General features: G+C 38.9%; 2 protein-coding genes across 4 annotated transcripts in view; both read right to left on the bottom strand.

The window, feature by feature from the left end:
• Nucleotides 1–4,827: 4,827 nt before the first annotated feature.
• LOC139775786 (uncharacterized) overlaps nucleotides 4,828–19,171 on the bottom strand; it is a 41,425-nt gene continuing 27,081 nt past the window's right edge. For 2 of the 3 annotated variants that reach the window (XM_071712062.1, XM_071712063.1), the window contains exons 3-5: nucleotides 9,000–9,527; nucleotides 8,591–8,821; nucleotides 4,828–5,675 (exon numbers count right to left, since the gene is read on the bottom strand). In XM_071712062.1, the coding sequence (XP_071568163.1) occupies nucleotides 5,520–5,675; nucleotides 8,591–8,821; nucleotides 9,000–9,527 (915 nt within the window). In that variant the 3' untranslated portion in view covers nucleotides 4,828–5,519. Of the gene's footprint in view, nucleotides 5,676–8,590; nucleotides 8,822–8,999; nucleotides 9,528–12,383; nucleotides 14,820–19,171 lie in introns of those variants that run through there. The other variant, XM_071712064.1, reaches the window with a different exon arrangement.
• LOC139775788 (uncharacterized) lies at nucleotides 9,536–11,589 on the bottom strand. The gene is made up of 3 exons (XM_071712065.1): nucleotides 11,085–11,589; nucleotides 10,771–10,842; nucleotides 9,536–10,672 (listed from the first exon to the last, which is right to left on the bottom strand). Exons 1-3 carry the CDS (start codon nucleotides 11,372–11,374, stop codon nucleotides 10,603–10,605), a joined length of 432 nt encoding a protein of 143 aa, XP_071568166.1. The 5' UTR covers nucleotides 11,375–11,589; the 3' UTR covers nucleotides 9,536–10,602.

Consider the following 19,171-nt stretch of genomic DNA (forward strand, 5'->3'; position numbering starts at 1 on the left):
CGCGAACGAGCACGCCGGTACTCGTCCGGACACGCGGCACCCGGGTCCGCGGATCTCTTAAGCGAGCTCGACAATCCCGACTCGTATAAACGCGGCTCCGCGATATCGCCAATTCGCCGGCCACAATCCCCAGATCCCGAACATACAACGGTTCTCACACGTACGGCAGAAGGCCCGAGACGCGAACTCACAAACACGCAACGCTATCCGATACGCTCGCGAAATTCCTTCGCGAGCTAACGCGACGGCACTGGCCCACACGCGTGACGCAAAACTTCCGCGAAGTCCGCGGTGCAACGCACAATGCCCGACGCAATATCTCTCGAAACGTGCGGCATTCCCCCGCGCACGAGGAGCACCGGTACTCACAAATACGCAACACTAAACGCTGTATCGGCCGGAACGCGCCGCCCGCGGCACGTCCCTGCTCACGATTCACGAAATACACAATACACCGACCGCGAATTGACTGTCGATCACGCGAGCCTTCGAGGGGGGCCCTTAACAAGTTCTCTGGCGACGATCTCGGCCGGCCACGCGCCCGCGGTTCCGGCTAATAGCCGCGACCAGCTGACCGGCGCCCACGCAACGGGAGCCGGTATCTACAGGCAACAGTTAATCAGGCCGATTCACACGGTAATCGAATCGGTATTGATATTTACTGGCGCCTGGTCGCGACCGAGATCGAGCCCTTAATTACGTAGTGGCACCGGAGTGGGGATCTTACACAATTGCTGCTCGCTGCGGCTCGGCGGCGTCGGGGCGCTCGTCCTCGGATGGCTCCTCGTCAACGGCTGATTCGACAGTGTGGAGCGGTCGGCTCGGCGGAACTACGTTGGGCCCCCGCGCGCCCTCACGCTCGCGGTCCTTCCGCCCCGCCGATTGGTTGTGTGTGTGTCGCCCTGCTCGCGACGCTACCGACGACTTCCGCTACTTTCCGCGGGCCGTTCGAGTAAGCTGCGGCGTGCGTGCGTGGGCCCCTCGCGGTTTCCCGCCCGGCTGGCCAGGCCGTGGCGGCGCCGCTCGGCCCTCTCGTCGCCGTCGGGGTGTGCTTGGGTCGTCGACCCGCGCTGCAGTCGCGGTGGCACGCCCGTAGTTCTGCTGCGGCGGGGCCGTATCGTGCTGTGCGAGGCGTTTTCGGCGCTTCCTTCGCGGCAGGTCCCGGTAGCCCGCCCGTCGGCCGACCACTCCGCCGCGCGTCCTCCCTGCGCCCGTCCTTCCCTCGTCGCGACTTTCGTCGTTACATATTTTCGTTGATCTCGTTCCCCGGCACCACCGGTTTTTCCTACGGAACTTAACTAAAAGATTAGTTATTGCAGATTGCCCTCCCTCGACTCGGGTCGAGGCGCCATCCCCGACCTTCCCCTCGGCCGAGCTACCGTCTGGGTGGAGGACGCGACAAATGTCACGTCACACCTCTGATCCCGTTCCTGAACGCTATCCCAGGCAGTCACCAGCGCGTTGAATTTTGATGGGAGGGTCCCCAGGATCTTGGCGATAATCGTAACCTCAGACAGCTCCTCTCCGACATCCTTCAGTTGTCGTGCCATATTTTCGATCTTGGCAACGTGCTGCGCAACAGAGTCGGTGGCCGCCATTTTGTACTCGTAAAATTTGGTCATGAGCGTGAGCTTGTTGGAAGCACTTTTCTGTTCATGTATAGTGCTGAGTTTCGACCACATTTCAGCAGCTGTTTCACAAGTAATGAGGTATTCGAGTTGTGAATACTCCATAGACGACGATAGGATACACATGGCCTTCGCATTTTTCGTGCACCATGCCGTGAACATGTTGTCTGTTGGCTCGGGTTTTGCTATCGTTCCTTCTGTGATTTCGAGAAGGCCGCTTGCGATGAGAATGGTCCGAAGCTGGAATTTCCATAATTGGAAATTCGATCCATCGAATTTCGTGATGTTTCGTAGATCAATGTTTTCAGACATTTCGGACAGAGCACTCAATTCAGAGCGCGGGAACACGTCAGAGAGCAACGAACACAGATCTTCCTCGTCTTGTTTAGGGCGATGCTCAGGAAGATGGCGGACTTCGCTTCAGCTCTTCGCAACACAAGTGTGATTTCCTCAGTTCGCTTTTCAGACCGTTCAGTGACGTTCTCCTGGGTCCATAACCTGTTGAGGAACCGCAGGTGATCGGGAGATGCAGTGTGAACGGATCTTCTTTATGAACGAAAATCTTTATTATAACACGCTCGACAATGGTTGTGTGTGCTCTGTGTCGCGTACAAAGTGTATCTGGCGATCGAGAGCGCGCCGCTTGGTAGCCGAAAAGGCACGCCGCCTGGTGTCGAATAGCACGCAGTCTGGTGTCGACTAGTGACTTGATGTGTATGCGCCACACGTGGAAGTGAAGCATCTGAACGCTAGTTACAATTTACCGCGCGCAACTTAAACTTGGTATTAGGAATAGAAAACGCGAGAAAATAAAAGTAATCTATATTTATCAAAGGAAAGATGCATTATCCCAACAAGTTCAATTGCGGGAAATAGAGCAGTAAGCTTTGAAGAAAAGGCTATGATGGAGGGGGAGAGAAAATTGGTAATAGAATGTGTGAAGATTCTGGACGGCAGTGGAAAGAAGAAACTGTCAGATATGTGAAGAAGAAGAAGGAACAATTGAGCATATACTGACACATGTTGATAGAGAGAGTAGGATTAGAGTGAGGGATTTTTTAGGAGAGGAAGGAAAGTTAGCGAATGTAAAATGTATGAAAGAAATAGGAAAAATGAGAGAGAATGTGAGAAAGGAAAAAAGAATGGATGAAGGAGTGAATGATAAGAAGTAATTGTAAACCAAGTCCCGGTTTTAGGCTGAAAGGCCGAACTGAATAAAGTATTATTATTATTATAAATCAAGTATACGGTACAACTTATATCTACTGTTGTATCGGAGTCCACGCTTATAATAAAGTGGCACACAATTTTGAATCGAATCGATATATTTATCGTTTTATTGATATATTTAGCGTTTTACATCCCTTTATAATTTTTAATTATATCTGAGCAGATCTGGATACATTCGGTAAATAATTGTATCTCGGCAGATCAAATTATATCTGGTCAGATCTGATGGTTATATCTGTTCAAATCTGGTCATATCTTGGCGGATCTAATTCTTTTTTCCAAGTAGTTTGTCAAAATTAGTTACATCAACGATTGTTGGCAATATGACAGCAAACTCACATCATTTGGCTATCTGGGTACCCACTCGGCATGTTATGTTGCTGAAATATTGAAATATTCGGAAACAATGCAGAAACACTTCATTAACATCTCACTTGCAACTATGCATCTAAAATATTTCAAAAATGTACCTGCACCATGTTTTTTGCAATATTGCATTAACAATATGTCTGAAATCTTTCAGAAAGTTGTTTACAATATTTATAAGTTTCTGTAATATTGCAAAAAAAATGTAGCAGATGCAATATTTCAGAAACATTTCCAAAGCACTACAAAAGCACTGTTACGTTTATTTTGCACGAATAATATTTCTGTAACATATCAAACGCAACACCGCATCTAAAATACCTGTGAAAAATCTCCGAAAGATTGCGTCGGTAATGAAAAATTGAATTGCAGGCAGTGAATTTTCTACAATATTGCGGGAGAAATATTGCAGATGCAATGGTTTAGAAACATTTCTGATACATGATAAAACTATTATTACGTTTGCATTGCACGCGTTATATTTTTGAATGTTTCACATACAACATTGCATTTGTAATATTTCCGAAAAGTTGCTGACAGACTTTAGAACTTATAAAAAATTAAATTTATTATTATATAATTATTGCATTTTTTCTCTTTTATTAAGAATTTTCTGATATTCCAAATTTTGTCATATGGCATTTTTAATATAAAATATAAAATATTTAATAATATTTAATATAAAATAATATTCGACGCTGACTGGCAAAAAAGATTTATTCGTATATCTGTATTGTTAATATTGTTATGCGATAGCTTTATGCTCACCAAAATAAGCAAGTATAAGAAAGAAAGAAGCGTCAGTCAGAGGATCACCACTACCCTGTTCGATCATCGATGTCAAGCGACAAGGCGCCGGTATACTACTTGGATGGGTGACCGGTTGAGAGAGCGGATTTCTTCGGACAAACGCGCGACGGCTATACGCACATATACGGCTTAATATATTTTTTTTGTTCCGGTAATAAAATATTTTATTTTTCACATATCAACAAATAGTTTTTGCGTCAGTAAGAAAATTTTGTTTGCTAATACGAAATATTTTTTTAGTGTAAAATGTATTTGAAACATCTCTGAAGTGTTTCCGCAATATTTTGTAGATATATTTGAGAAATACTTCATAACATTGCCGAAATCTTTCAGCATGGTCGCATTTGAAATAATTGCGGACATTGAAACATTGCCGAAATGATGTAGAAACGGTCGTGAAAAATTTCTGAAATATTAATGAAAGATGTAATATTTCAAATGGAATTTTGCAGAAATGCCTTTGAAATATGACATGCCGAGTGGGTATATACATCACACGATTCAACAGAATGCGCGCATGCGCTTTTGCGTTAAAAGACGCGAAGTGAGAGATTGATATACGTCTGCACCGTGATGTTTTCGCCAGCGCTCGAGCTTCTTTAGCAATATAGGAGTATTACATATATTGTATTATAGAAACAGAGAGAAAGATGAGAGTGGTCATGCCCGCGTTTTGGCTGTACCCGAATTCTGTAGATAATGTGCACGTTTTTGTGGTTCTCTTCCGTGTTATGTCCACGCATAAGCTTTTTAAAGGAGCAGCTACTCTAATCAAAGGGATGAAACAGCATGGTTGAATTTATCATAATCATATATTTCCTTTAAAAACAAAATTGACATATTTTGATATATTTCGCACAAATCAGTCGGTTACAAAAAAACGGGATCAAAAGTTCTTGTTGGCTCACTCTGTATATGTATCCATTGAGATATCCAAATGTAAAGATAAATAATAACAGACGATTAAGTTTACATTGCTGCTGTATGATCAATTGCGCGCACATAAATTATTTTATTCTTAACAAAAATAGTGTATTACAAATTAATCGATTCCATATAAAAATGGCGTATATCATGACCCAAGTATGCACACAATGTTGGATATCATAATATTGTCCGTAAGTGTCTGTTTAAACACTTCAAATTGCACTTCAATGATACTTCAAACTGTAGCACATGATGATAAGTCCTTAAAATGGTTCAATAGTTTTCAGTGATATATACTTATAAGACATTATCAAATCTCTCACAAAGTTATTTTTTATCGCAATAAGATTTCATTGTGATCTTTGAGCATGTCGCAATTAATTTATTATGTGTATGCAAATGTAAAATCACTATTTATAACTCTTTACATAACTTTTCTAATTGTTTTATATGTCCTTTGGATCAGTTGTGTGACTATCTCTGTATATAAATCAACTAGATTTGAAACAAAAATTTTGTTCTAGTGCGTTCCGTGAAGTACGAAACATCTTATAATTATCAACTGGGTGGTATTGCCTTGGCAGTTTGTCCAAATCCTAAGTTAGGCCTAGTACCGAACCATGACATTTTCCATTCTAAAGTTTCCTGAAGTAGACGTTCCTCCTCTGGTGAAAAGTGTAACAATGTTGCCACTGCCCTTGTTAAATGGAGAGCCTAAAAAAAAATGTATAATTACACTTAAATAAATAAAATTAATGAGATAGAAAATATTGGCTCGTCAATAGATAGATTACAAAAATTAAATTCAAGGCCAATAAGCCTAAAGTGTGGATATACTTGTAATAATACAATAATTATTCTTTTTTTTATACATTTCTGACAGTCTTTGATTTAACTTTTTATGCATCCAGAAAAACTGTTTAGTTGATGTTATATACTGGTTTCGACCTTTATTAAGGTTCTTTAGTCAATGACTAAAAAAAAATCTGAACAAAACTGCAAGAACTCCTTCCTTTTTAGAGCTTGCTAAGATCCTACTACTCCAATGTCCTCATTCGGATGATATTTGAATTACTGACGACAGAATTGCTCAACCATGCATATCCTTTCATTATATGAAAAATTTTATAGTAATTCTGATCATAAAAGAATATAACATAATTTGGATTTGTACAACAAAGAATAAAAAAATGTTAAACACCGTAATAGCTATATGAAAAAGACAGCTTGCAAAAGATAGTTGAAATGCTCTTAATAAAAAAAAGAGTCTGATAGTTTCGTTTAGTTCATTTTTGGCCATTGGCTGAAGAAGACCTTAACTCATGGAAATTAGCTATTCTAAAAAATCGCGAATTACTTATCATACTTGCAAATAAAACAATACTGCACGTGAATAAAACAGAGTGTTGTACGAAATAGAGTGATCTATTTTTAGAACAAAGACCCCTCTGTCATGTGACAAAATAGCCTTAATGCTCCTTTAAATTAAAAAAATTGAGCAAAATTTGTACATTTGCGTTTTAGACTTATATTGACTTCGAATTAAATATAGCTATATATAATTATACATATATAAAAATATATACAGAGTGTATCAGATCACTCGTCCCATCCGATTTTTTCGTAAACGCGAGGTGAGAGGAAATTGAGGAGAAATGTTAATAAGCTCCATATCCTATGAGGGTATTTTCGTTTTCCGGAACTGACCGGAAGTAGTGGTTACTGTGTGTCAACTTTAAAATTTTAAATGAAAACATATGTAGGGTATCGTTAAATAAATCTTGAAAAAAAGAAACATTTTTTATTTAAACATAACCGCGATAAGTTCCTCCTCAACTGTTGAGGAGGAACGACTGGAAAACTGAATGGTGAAGGTGTCGTAACAATAACGAAGTTTTGTATCCGAAACGGGAAATATTACTTTTATTAAGCCTTACAAATGTTTAATATGCCTTCCGTCTTGATTTTTTCGAAGATTTTGGGGAATATTCGGGAAGCATGCCGATCGCTAAGTGATGCAGAAGTCCTTCGAGTCATAGATAACATCAGAGACAGAATCCATCTTTGTTTAGATTAAGACGGAAGGCACATTGAACATTTGTAAGGCTTAATAAAAATAATAGTTCTCGTTTCAGATTCGAAACTTCGTTATTTATTGCATCATCATCACCATTCAGTTTTCGAATCGTTTCTTCTCAACGGTTGGAGATATCACGATTATGTTCAAATAAAAGATGTATCTTTTTTCAAGATCTATCTAATAATACCCTACACGACACAGGTTTCCATTAAAAATTTTAAATAAGTTGACCACAGTAGCCATTACTTCTGGTCAGTTCCGGAAAAATACTTTCATTCGATTCTTCGAATAGAATATGGAGCTTAAAATTTCTCCCCAATTTCCTCTTATCTCGCGTTTACAAAAAATCGGGTGAGACGGATGGTCTGATACACCCTTATATACAGAGTCAGTTCAAAAAAAGTGGTACCAAATTTTAACAGTATGTAGTATTCGTAAAAACAAACCGAAAAGTCTTAATAAACATTACTCCAAAAATCATTTATTTCCGAGTTATAACCATTCGATGCAGTGTTCTCTGTTTGCTTCACGAGTATGCCTTGCATAACGTATATACACAAGACCGCTCATACACTCGTCCTTCACGAGTTTCTAAGTTTGACGAATAATGAACATCGTCGAACTTTTCGACAATATTCCTCTTCTACGTAGACAACAAATGTGATTCACGATGATGCCCCTGCGCATTTCCTTATGATTGTTAGATAACATTTAAGCAATTGTTTTCAAGAAAAGTGGATAATCCATTTGCATGGCCACCTCGCTCACTAGATTTAAATCCGTTAGGGTGCAGTCCCATTAAGCACGGATCGGAATGACGGATCGGATTTTTCACTGGAATTGAGCGGTCCGTTCCTGTTCCGTTCCGTAATAATTTCCTCTACCAGTCCCATGTAGCAAAAACGGAACGGAATCTGGTTACAAAATATATTTCACTCTTACAATTCAGTATTTCAGAGTACTCGCAACTATCGGCAAGATAATTGCACAAATTATGTATGTTATTGCTTCAGTCGCATCAAAATAACGAAATATCGAAGAATCAAGCATATTTACCTGCGACTGAAGCGACATTCCGATCCGTTTTTGCTACATGGGACTGGTAGAGGAAATTATTACGCAACGGAACAAGAACGGACCGCTCAATTCTAGTGAAAAATCCGATCCGTCATTCCGATCCGTGCGTAATGGGACTGCACCCTTAGACTTTTATTTAGGGACATCTGTAGACCATGATGTACACCACATTAGTTGACACATTAGATGAACTGATACAGAAAATTGAAAACTCTTGTCAACAAATAATACGAAATACCTGGAATTTTTGAATGTATTCGATCTTCAATGAGAAAGTGCCGAATTGTATGTTGAAATGAACGGAGGGCACATCGAACATCTAATGTATAAAATGCTACAGAAATAAATGGTTTATGGAGTAATGTTTATTAAGACTTTTCGATCTGTTTTCATGAGTACTACATACTCCTAAAATTTAGTACCACCTTTTTTCAACACCCTGTATATAAGTTACATCAGAATAAATGTGTACCTCATATTCTCTGCTAGTGAGAAATTTTATAAGAACGTGTTTCAAGTATTTAAAATTAACGTCATCCTCCCTGGAATTATTATGTCTGGCAGTAACAGTTTGGGATGAACTTGGATTGAGAATAGCAGCAGAAGCGTTAGCATCGTTATCTAACGAAGAGGATGGAATCTTTAACTCACGTTGAAGCGTTTTCTTCATGTCAGTTAATCGTTGTTGTAAAATTTTAATTGTCTGCGAAGAAGAAAACAAATTAAAAAGAATTAAACTGCATTATTTATTTAAATAGTTGATATGAATATTTCAGATAGCTAACAGATAAATATTATTGCGATTAGTATCGAATGTTTATAGACTTAAATGTTATTAAATGTTCAATATGTACCACACTCTATAAGTTGTGACCATTTACCTTATTCTTTTCGCTCATTTGTTCTTCTAGATCTAACAAGCTGCTTTTTAGTATTTTTTCATTCCCTTCCAATTTTTCTCTTGTACGTTCTGCTTCTTCTAACTTCATGACTTTTTGCTCAAATTCTTTTAATGTGATTATCACCTGTTTTGCTTCTTTCACCTTACCCATTAAATCATCCTCCAGATTCTCTACTTTGCTCTGCAATTCCATGTTCTCGATCTTGTGTTGCCGATTTTCCTGTTTCACAATTTCTATGTCTTGTGACATCTGGGCATTCCTTAGTAAGGCGGAGTCCTTCTCGTCTCTTTCCTTTTCGAGAAAAACTCTCAACTCGGTTACTGCCGCTCGTTCAGATTCAAGAAATTCTCGTAGATGTGCCAGTTCCAGACATAAAGAGGAATTACTTGATTGCTCCTTTTCCAAGGACATTTGAAGACTTGCTAAATCGTTGGTAGCCACGGTCAATTTACTCGTCACATTTTCAAGATCTGATTTTAGTTGAGTAATCTGTTTCGAGGAGGATTCCTAGGAAAACGACAAATACAAAAATTTGCTCTAATTAACATTTAATGCAATTTAATCATATTTTACATTTACATTTGTACTCAATTAATGAAGTAATGTGATGTTTTTTAAAAAACATATATATATATAGATATTGTGACGTGCGGTTCGCCGCGCGTGGCAGCGCCCCGCCGCCGTCACAAGGCGCGGGTTCGCGCCCACGGGCGAACCAGGAGAGTGACCGCGAAATCTTCAGGGGGCCTACCGAAACCTTAAGGGGATGCTAAAGCCGTCTGTAATCCCGACACTTGTTTTAACCTCAACTTGCGAAAACATTCGCTTTATATAAAAATTCTACAATGTATTGTTATAAAAAGACTGTGGCATGCCCTGCGGATTACATCCAAAAATACGATACCGTTGTCAGAATTAGGTTTAGACTCTAAACAAAAAAATTTACTGTGAAAAAGCATTATTGCAAACTTACACTTAAAGTGTAAGTTTGCAATAATGCGACCGGGATACCTAAGTCGTCTACGGACGATTCAGAGTCTCGACATCGAACTCGCGAAACTCATAGACCGGGAGCCCGCGACAAAATTTCTGTCAAATCTTATTCACCGCCATATTAATAGAATTAGTTGTTTTAATCGAGTAAGAAAGGTACATGATATTGGCGAGGTCGGTCAGCGGTACATAGATGCAGAAAATTATAACAAACATGTAATTTTTGAACGTGTCCTTGTCAAATCTTATTCACCTTGAAACTTGTTTGCTAGTTAGTTTTTAATAGATAATTTATGAAAAAACGTTTCTTACACCTGGCAAGCGGGACAAAATTGTTCTTACAGATTGTAAACAATGTAATATTTCACGAGGGTGATGTCAAATATTATTCACTTTGAAATTTATATGAGAGGTAAGTTTGAACTATAAATAATACGAAAAAAAAATTCTTACGGCTTGAACGCGGACCAAACGAGTTCTTACACTACTCTGAAACTAAAAATTAAGAGTGCCTACGACGCTCTTTTGCTACAGTGCGCACATGGTAATTTTCCTTTAATGTAGCACGTTAGTATATAAATCGGGTTTGTCACTTACGAACATGCAAACATGCACTATCAGACGGTTGCGCATCACTCGTACATTCGATATTGTCATTGCTGAAAAAATATTATAAATCATTCAATGCATGCATGTATACAGTAAATTATGTCATGAACAATTTTGATACTTAAACAAATAATTCTCTGATTCTTACCTGGATTCCAAATCAAGTGTATCATCCTCGCTAGGCGCTTGTACCCTTTCGGAACATTCTATACTTTCGGAGCTATAAAAAATTCAAACGTAATTTTTATTAAACACCGTTTTTCGTGTCTTCTTAATTTAATAAAGTAGACGTAAAAAGAACAGTTCACTTTTTGCTAGCGCGTATAAACTCTGTATTTCAAATGTATACAAGGACAAATTCGTGAAAATAAAAGCTAACCGTTGTATTCGAATCGTCAGGTGAACGACCCTCTGTTTACGCAACACACATGAAATTTTACTTATTAAACGAATTAAACTTACCCTCTAGAAGTTGATGCAACTCCTTCGTCAATTTCACGAGATGTCGATTGCTGTGGTTCAATTTTTGCATCTTTTTTATATTTATTATTTAATGCAGTGAAACTTTGATAGCAAGCGGAATGATATCCTTTACTGGAACTATTAATTTTTGGTAGCGTCACATTCGAAAATTTTAACTTGTACTCTTTCCGAATATTTAAAATCGGTGCACACTTTTCTAATTTTTCGTTTGTAAAATCGAGAATTTTTTGAGACCTCTTGCCGCAGAAAACACAGACTTTCTTCGACATATTTCACAAGAATATGTGTTTCTCTCACAACAGACACGAGAAGAATAAGGTTCATAAGTGACAAACCCGATTTGTATACTAACATTAGAGGAAAATTACTGTGTGCGCACTGCAGCAAAAGAGCGTCGTGGGCGATGTTTTTAGTTTCAGAACAGTGTAAGAACTCGTTTGGTCCGCGTTCAAGCCGTAAGAATTTTTTTCATATTATTTATAGTTCAAACTTACCTCTCATATAAATTTCAAAGTGAATAATATTTGACATCACCCTCGTGAAATATTACATTGTTTACAACCTGTAAGAACAATTTTGTCTCGCTTGCCAGGTGTAAGAAACGTTTTTTCATAAATTATTTATTAAAAACTAACTAGCAAATAAGTTTCAAGGTGAATAAAATTTGACATACCCTCTGCTTTTTTTTTTTACTTCCCCGCAGGGGTTGTCCCACCCTCCAGGTGTAAGAAATGACTTTTCAATATTAGAAGGATGTACTCTATCGAATATATAGGGTTTCCCGATGAATAAGATTTGACAGAAATTTAGTGTTACGGGCTCCCGGTCTATCATGTTCGACCGTTAGACGCCGTGCCGTCGTAAGCGGTGAGATCCCGACGACGGGCAGAGGCGCCGTACGGCAAACCGGGCTCGTGCGACGACCGGCCCGCGAGGACCGGCCGCCTAGTAGTGTGTCACATTGTTTTGAGCCTTTTGACTCACGAGACTCCTAGAGATCCTTACACTTAAAGTGTAAGTTTGCAATAATGCTTTTTCACAGTAAATTTTTTTGTTTAGAGTCTAAACCTAATTCTGACAACGGTATCGTATTTTTGGATGTAATCCGCAGGGCATGCCACAGTCTTTTTATAACAATACATTGTAGAATTTTTATATAAAGCGAATGTTTTCGCAAGTTGAGGTTAAAACAAGTGTCGGGATTACAGACGGCTTTAGCATCCCCTTAAAATGCGTATCATTTATTATTTTATTTTATTTTGTATGAAAATGTGGCACCTCGCCGAGGCACCGGGCTTCGGGACCAGGATTACGGAAGCCGGCGATGGGGGCGAGACCCGCGGCAAGGGACGGAGCGGCGCGAGGATATCGCGAGACCCGGTGAGGAGTCTGAGGAGTCCGACCGCGGGGCGCGGGGCGGACACGCACGGCGCAGCTGATCGGCGAGAGGCCGACAGGGCCGCGATAAGGCCTTTCTCCCCCGAGGAGGCGAGAGCTATCTCCAAACCAACCCCGGGACATCCGAGCGGATCCAGGACGCCTGGCCAGCGTTCCCTCGGTTCGCGAGGAGACCTTCGGACGAGGGGAGTCGAGCCCGAGCACGCTAAACATCGGACGGAAAAATCTACGGCACCAAGGACGCCTGGGGGGCGCAAAGAACCCCCGCAGGATGCCTACGACAGCGCGCGCGCGTGATCCGCGACGCGCTCAGCCGGCAGTCCCAATTGGTCGCGACACCGCGCCTGATTACCGCGCAACCCCCAGGGAGGGGCGCGCTTTCGATTCCACATCGAGCATCGAGCGGATCGCTCGATCTCTCCTGGTTCGCCCGCCGACTCGAGCAGACGTCTCGCAAGTATAGTTCTGTCGAGAAAGTTATCGCGTATTATCGAGCATCCGAATTTCGAGCGAGTGGATCATCCCCGGCGCCTGTGACGACGCTTCGGATTTCGCCCGGGAATCAGCGGGACATGTGAGGTTGCCCTCTTTAGTGTGTATAAACAGCCGCGGTGAAGCCGCGAGTGCCGCGTTTCGTCCCGCCCCGACCTGCCGTCCTCGGATATCGCGTACGCGTAGCGGTTTTCGAGTTGGTGTTAGTGCAAATCGTCGGACGCGACGTATGCCGGACGCGGCGGAAAAATCGCCGGAAACGGCATAATCTAGAGTCTCGCGGAATTTCGACTCGCGACCGAGTTTCGTGAGTTTTCGACTTTGGTGTTGGCGGTCGGTGGCGGACGCGAGGGGCCTCGCGACGAAATATCCGTGTGCTACTAGGATCGGCCTCCTGGGGGTCGCGACCGCGGGGTTGCGAGATAGCTGCTGAGATACGAGGGATCGCGAGTCGTGTGCGTTGCTCTCAGGGTTCGCGTCGGCGTTCCCTTATCGTGCCTCGCCGGAGAGTGGCCCTGTGGGGTAGGGGAGACCGGGGCTAAAAGGTCAGTTTTTTTTCGGAGCCGATTTTTAACAACAAAATAAATAATTGAAGTTAAATGTGGTATACCACTGTAAAGAGTGAACCTTTAGCTACAAAATTTATTAAGGAAATTTTTATCTACGTCGCTTTGTTTAACCGGTATAGAGCAAAAACGACAACGGTGCAAAAATTGAAATCTCAAAAATGCCGGGGTTTAAGCGTCACCCCCCCGGGGCTGATCAGTCACACTGCATTTTCAATACATATACGTACAGTTAATCCTGAAAAATGATAGGATACATTTTAATAATTGTTTTTTAAGAGAAAAATATAAAAATTTATTTAAAATTTTTATGCGAAACATTAAAAAATAATTGTTTTACCTAGACCTATTCCATAAAACAATTTAGGCACGTGAATACAGAGGTTAACCAAATCGTAAACTCCCCAACGGCACGTCATATTGTCAACGCGGGCAACCACGGGGAACACGCGTGACGGAGTTCCGGTGCCATAGGATCAGCGCGGACCCTCGAGCAACCTAACCAAGCCGCGTTTCTCGCGGGGGAGCGATAAATAGCGACAGGGGGGTTAGAAAAGCTCGCGGTGGAGCGCGACCATTTTACCGACTCGACGGCGTCCTCGCGCCGATTCCTCGACGCGCCGACGACGACGACGACGACGACGACGGCCACGACCACCACGACGACGACGATGACGACGACGACGACGACGACGACGACGACGATGACCACCACCGACACCACCACCACTACAACGCCGGCGACAATGACGCCGAGACGATGCGGCGAACGCTGGACGATGCGGTCGCACGCGCGACTGTCACTGACACAACGACTAACAACGACGATCTACCGCGCGCGCGGCATGTCAACTCTCGCGCGGAAATCGCGGGATCTCAGAGCCGTGCCGTGCCTCGCCGTACCTCGCCGACGTACCGTGAGCGCGAGCGATCTCAAAAACAACGGTCCGCCATCTTTTCGGTCGGCCAAAACACCCGTTTTGCGACGATACGTGCGTACTATTTCCCTCCTATACAAACTGACGCACGTGCAAGGGAAGACAGAATCACGCTCAAGGGAAACCTAACCTGAAATTGGCGAATTCGCCGTGAGCTGAAGTCGTGCGCCCGGCGCGCCACAGTGACTGACCAGCCCCGGGTGCTTACTGACTGATTAGCCCCAAACACAAGTTTCAGGTTTGATCGCCCACGAAATATTAGACATCAACGATAATGAAAAAACTACACTGGATTCGTGTTCAACATGCATTACTCTTTATAATCACGTACCGCGAGATTTGGAGAGCAAATATTATTGCAGATATTACAATATTTCCACGCGCAGAAAATTTCACTTTCACCTTCCGAAAACACGTTTGCCCTCGTAAAAATCATAACACGGCAGGTAACCTGCCGAAACTCCGTTGGTCACATGGGTACCATAAGCAGCGTTTACAATGTTAATAGCGAGTTCGCACAATATACAGGTTCCGAGATATTTGATTTGACACTTCAACCCCGTTGACCTTTTAGCCCCGGTCTCCCCTACCTGCCCGCGCGCTGCGTAGAGACAAGCGCTGCGTTGTCACAGTATAAGAAAGAACAGTAAGCTCACTCGGTGTCGGCACCTTTGATCTGATGACTAATAGATCGCCATATTGCTAGTCGTGCGCGGCTTTAATTTGAAAGCCAATCGATACAATCAAAAAGAGATGTATATCTAATAACAGTACTATATATAAAGAAATACTATAAAAAGGTTGTATTAAATATTTACTTTTAATTAAAATACAATTTTATTGAAATCACTGTACAAGTATACAATTATTATATACAATAATTATCTAATTATTAATGTTCTAATAAATCGTAATGTGTATCCATCCTCAATCAGTTATAAATTAAATACTATGTCCAATTCTTCTTTCTTCTTTAATCTGAGTTTATTGTTGCACGTTGTGCAAACCTGAAAAAATATTTAGGAATATTGATTAATTAGCATAACAAATAAATAATAAATTATACAAGATAAATGCGAAACAAACGGATATTTTTAACAAATCATACATGTCCTGGATGAAAAAAGTCTAATAACAAATAATTATATTTTAAAAAGTTCATAAAGAATTTAGAAATTCTGCGAATTGTTTTTATAAATTGTGAGAAAATGTTCACCAGGAGTTTCAGCAGAGGTTACTTTCACCAGAGGTTACACTAGGGATTACTTTCTTGTATAAGTTTTTACTGTTAGTAAGTTTTGTTATTAATAAGTTTATTTGAAGATGTATAGGTATTTATTATAGAACATATAAACAATATATATAAAATATATACCCGACAAGAACATATAGAAAATATATACAGAACATATAAACAATATATAAAGAATATATAAAGTATCACATAACTTATAAAATAAAATTAAAAAATAAAAATGTTTTTGTTTGTGTGTGTATCTCTGAACAAATAGCAAAATATTGCATAACACAAATAAAAGTTTAAATTATTACTTATGACATAAAATACATCACCCGACGAGAACATATATAAAGAACATATGAAGAACATAAACAATACATAAAAAAATAAGTATCACACAACTTATAAAATAAAATTAAAAAATAAAAATGTTTTTGTTTGTGTATCTCTGAACAAATAGTAAAATATTGCATAACACAAATAAAAGTTTAAATTATTACTTATGACATAAAATAATAGCTTTTCTTTTACTCTTTTTATTTGTTTTCAAGTCTCTATTAGTAAATTTTAATATGTAATATACTCTCATTCTAATAAATAGTTTTAGCAAATAAATATTTGGAAAATTAGGACAAGGATGAGAGAACTGAATAGTAGATAAAATTTGCATAAACTTTTGCATAACATTTGTTTGAGTAATAATATTAATATTTTCGAAAAATTTCATATGCAATTCTGTGATATAATTAACAAATACTGCACTTGGTACATATAAACTGCCAAACTTATCATCGTCTGTATTATTATACGTTTTAAAATAAGTGTATAAACGAGCTTCATCTAAATTACAATCTCTTTCGGCTAGTAATTCACACGTATCACAAAAATGTTTAGCAAAAAGGCGACGCAATAAATATCCACAAATGTAATTAAAAACATTTTCTTCAGTTACTGGCAAATTACGATAATCATAATTATCTATATCTGAATTAATAAATGCTGTAGCTTCTGAAGGTGTTTGGAATATCACATTTTGTGTTTCTCTAACATCCTGACATTGAATTAATATTGATTCTTCATCAGCTGTGCAATTTCCGCTATCTGCTTTAATGTAATCAATAGAAAAGAGTTTTTTAAAGCCATGATAAAATTGTATTGGTGTAGGATTAAATGCATTTCCACTTTGTTTACGTACGGCTCCAAAAAAGTTTTCCAAACTGTCTTGATTTAGTCGTCTAGTTAATAAATACTGAATAGGAGCTGATGATTGTTGCAAGTAATTCCATAACTGTAGTACGGAATTAATTGTAATCATCCAACATCTTATTGATTTAATGGAATTTGTTATATCCTTTCCATTTTTTCTAATTACTTTTACGCCTTGCAAAAACTGTATTGTTTCATTGAGAAAAGTGACTTGCTCATTTGTGTTTGTGTATGCTTGTTTGTTAGAATTGCTGCTATAAATTTTCGAAGAATTTAAAATATCGAATAATTTGTTAAATATTCCTATAAAATCTGCTGTGAAAATAGCCGCCGCATATAAGGAACCTAAATTTACATATGTATTTATACCAGCCAAAAGAGAGTGGCTAAATATCTGTGCTGCATATTTAACTTTCATTTTGTCGAAATTATTTGGGTTAATATGGCTATCTGTCAATCTAGGAGCCGCTCTAAATTGTGCCTTTTTATCTATTATATAAAAGTCGTCTATATGTTTCCATGTAGCAATTTTATCCCCATCATATACGTAATTGTGTTGATATAAGTTATTCCTAGTTGCTTTTAACAAGTGAGGCACATAAAAAAAGTAAAATATTTTCTGATCGTCTATTGTAAAATATGGTTTTTTATCAATAATATCTAGTAATCGGGTTAATTGATAAAAATTGGAGCCCATATCTGAAGTAAGACCAACAACTTTCAAACCAATGCTTCTTAGCTTTCTTACTGTTTTTGGTATAATTTTCAGTAAATCAGAAGCCTTCATTGTGGAGTTCAAAAAGAAATAACTTAATGGTTGTTTCCATGATTGACAGATGCCCTTAACCATAATTACTGCTACATTACATGCAGGCAACTGTGAACAATTCTGTGAACATCCTATGTCTTCAAATCCTATAACTTTGTCTGTTGTTATATTGTAAAATAAGTGTGCTTTTAAAGACATTTCGTCTATACAAAGTATGCAGTATTTATTAATTTCTGACAAACCGTCAGTCTTCATTTTTAGTATTTGAAATACGTTCTCTTGTAATCCTGGACATATATAACAGTTTTGTGTAAATCTTTTTAGAGTTGCACAGCTAGGTAAACAAAATAATTTATTTGCTAAATCTCTATATACTTTAGGACTTGAAAAATACATGGATAAACAATGTTGTTTGAATGAAGTACTATCGTATCTTCTACCTTTTGCTTTCTTTTGAAAGAGACGTGCTTGCATTTTTAAAAATTCGGATGTTTGTTTTGGAAAATATTTGTCTAGTAACATATTTAATGTATTAATATCTTCTTTTTTTGCTTTTTTCGTTTGCTGTAATTTTAATTCCAAATTGGTTATCTTCCTTTTATATCCTCTTATCTGTTGATAAAGATGTACTTTTCGTGGAGTTGTAGAAGATAGTGACAAAGGCGTTTGTGTTTCTGATTCTGATACATCTGATATTTTTGCTATTGTTCTGTCTATACGCATTACATCCTGGTCCTTTTCATTCAATATATTCCTATCCAATACAGTATTTTCTTCTTGTGTATTTTCAATATTTAAGGTGTTTATGCAGTGTGTTTCTATATTTGAGCTACTTGAACTTGCTTCTTCATCTGTGAAATGATATTATATCATGTATAATGTTATTCTAATGTTATTGTAGTATTTGAAAATAACTTACCATTATTTCTCACAATACAACTTGGAATGGCATGTGGCTGCAATCTCGTTTTCTCATAATTTAAGAACATATTATTTGCAAAATGGAGTTTGCATACTCTATAACTATTATAAAGTTGTATGGCTGTCTTTGAAATCAATTCCTCTCGACCACAAGCTGATACCCACAATTTTGACCTTCAAGCAATAGCCTTTTTTAAGTTTTTATGTTTTCTAAATTTTTTTTTATGTACCAATAACAATTAAATTCATCATACTTGAGATTGTATTAAATAGAAACGTAGGCAAATATTACTTTCATTAATTGTTTAACAACTTATTATAGAATATGATTTAAAAATAAAATTAAGCTCAACTTTAAATGCAAAGATAATTTTAACATAAGTCACATAATAAACTGACCTTTCTGTATCTTTTGAGAATCAAAACAAAGTTTCTTTTATCCCTCGTCTCTCACTACTTGCACTTTGGCAGCCTTTGAAGCAACAACGATATCCACCTCTTTCACTCATACTGATTTCACTATGCACTAACTAGGC

This window comes from Temnothorax nylanderi, unplaced genomic scaffold (assembly GCF_030848795.1).
Source record: "Temnothorax nylanderi isolate EJ_2023f unplaced genomic scaffold, tnyl_v1.0 TNYL_tig0105_pilon, whole genome shotgun sequence".
In the NCBI taxonomy this organism is placed as follows: domain Eukaryota; kingdom Metazoa; phylum Arthropoda; class Insecta; order Hymenoptera; family Formicidae; genus Temnothorax; species Temnothorax nylanderi.

Coding starts and splice junctions, on each gene's coding strand:
- LOC139775788 (XM_071712065.1), bottom strand. CDS start 11,374: ATGTCGAAGAAAGTCTGTGTTTTCTGCGGCAAGAGGTCTCAAAAAATT. Junction 10,843..11,084: donor GTTGCATCAACTTCTAGAGG/GTAAGTTTAATT, acceptor AATTTTTTATAG/CTCCGAAAGTATAGAATGTT. Junction 10,673..10,770: donor ACACTTGATTTGGAATCCAG/GTAAGAATCAGA, acceptor ATATTTTTTCAG/CAATGACAATATCGAATGTA.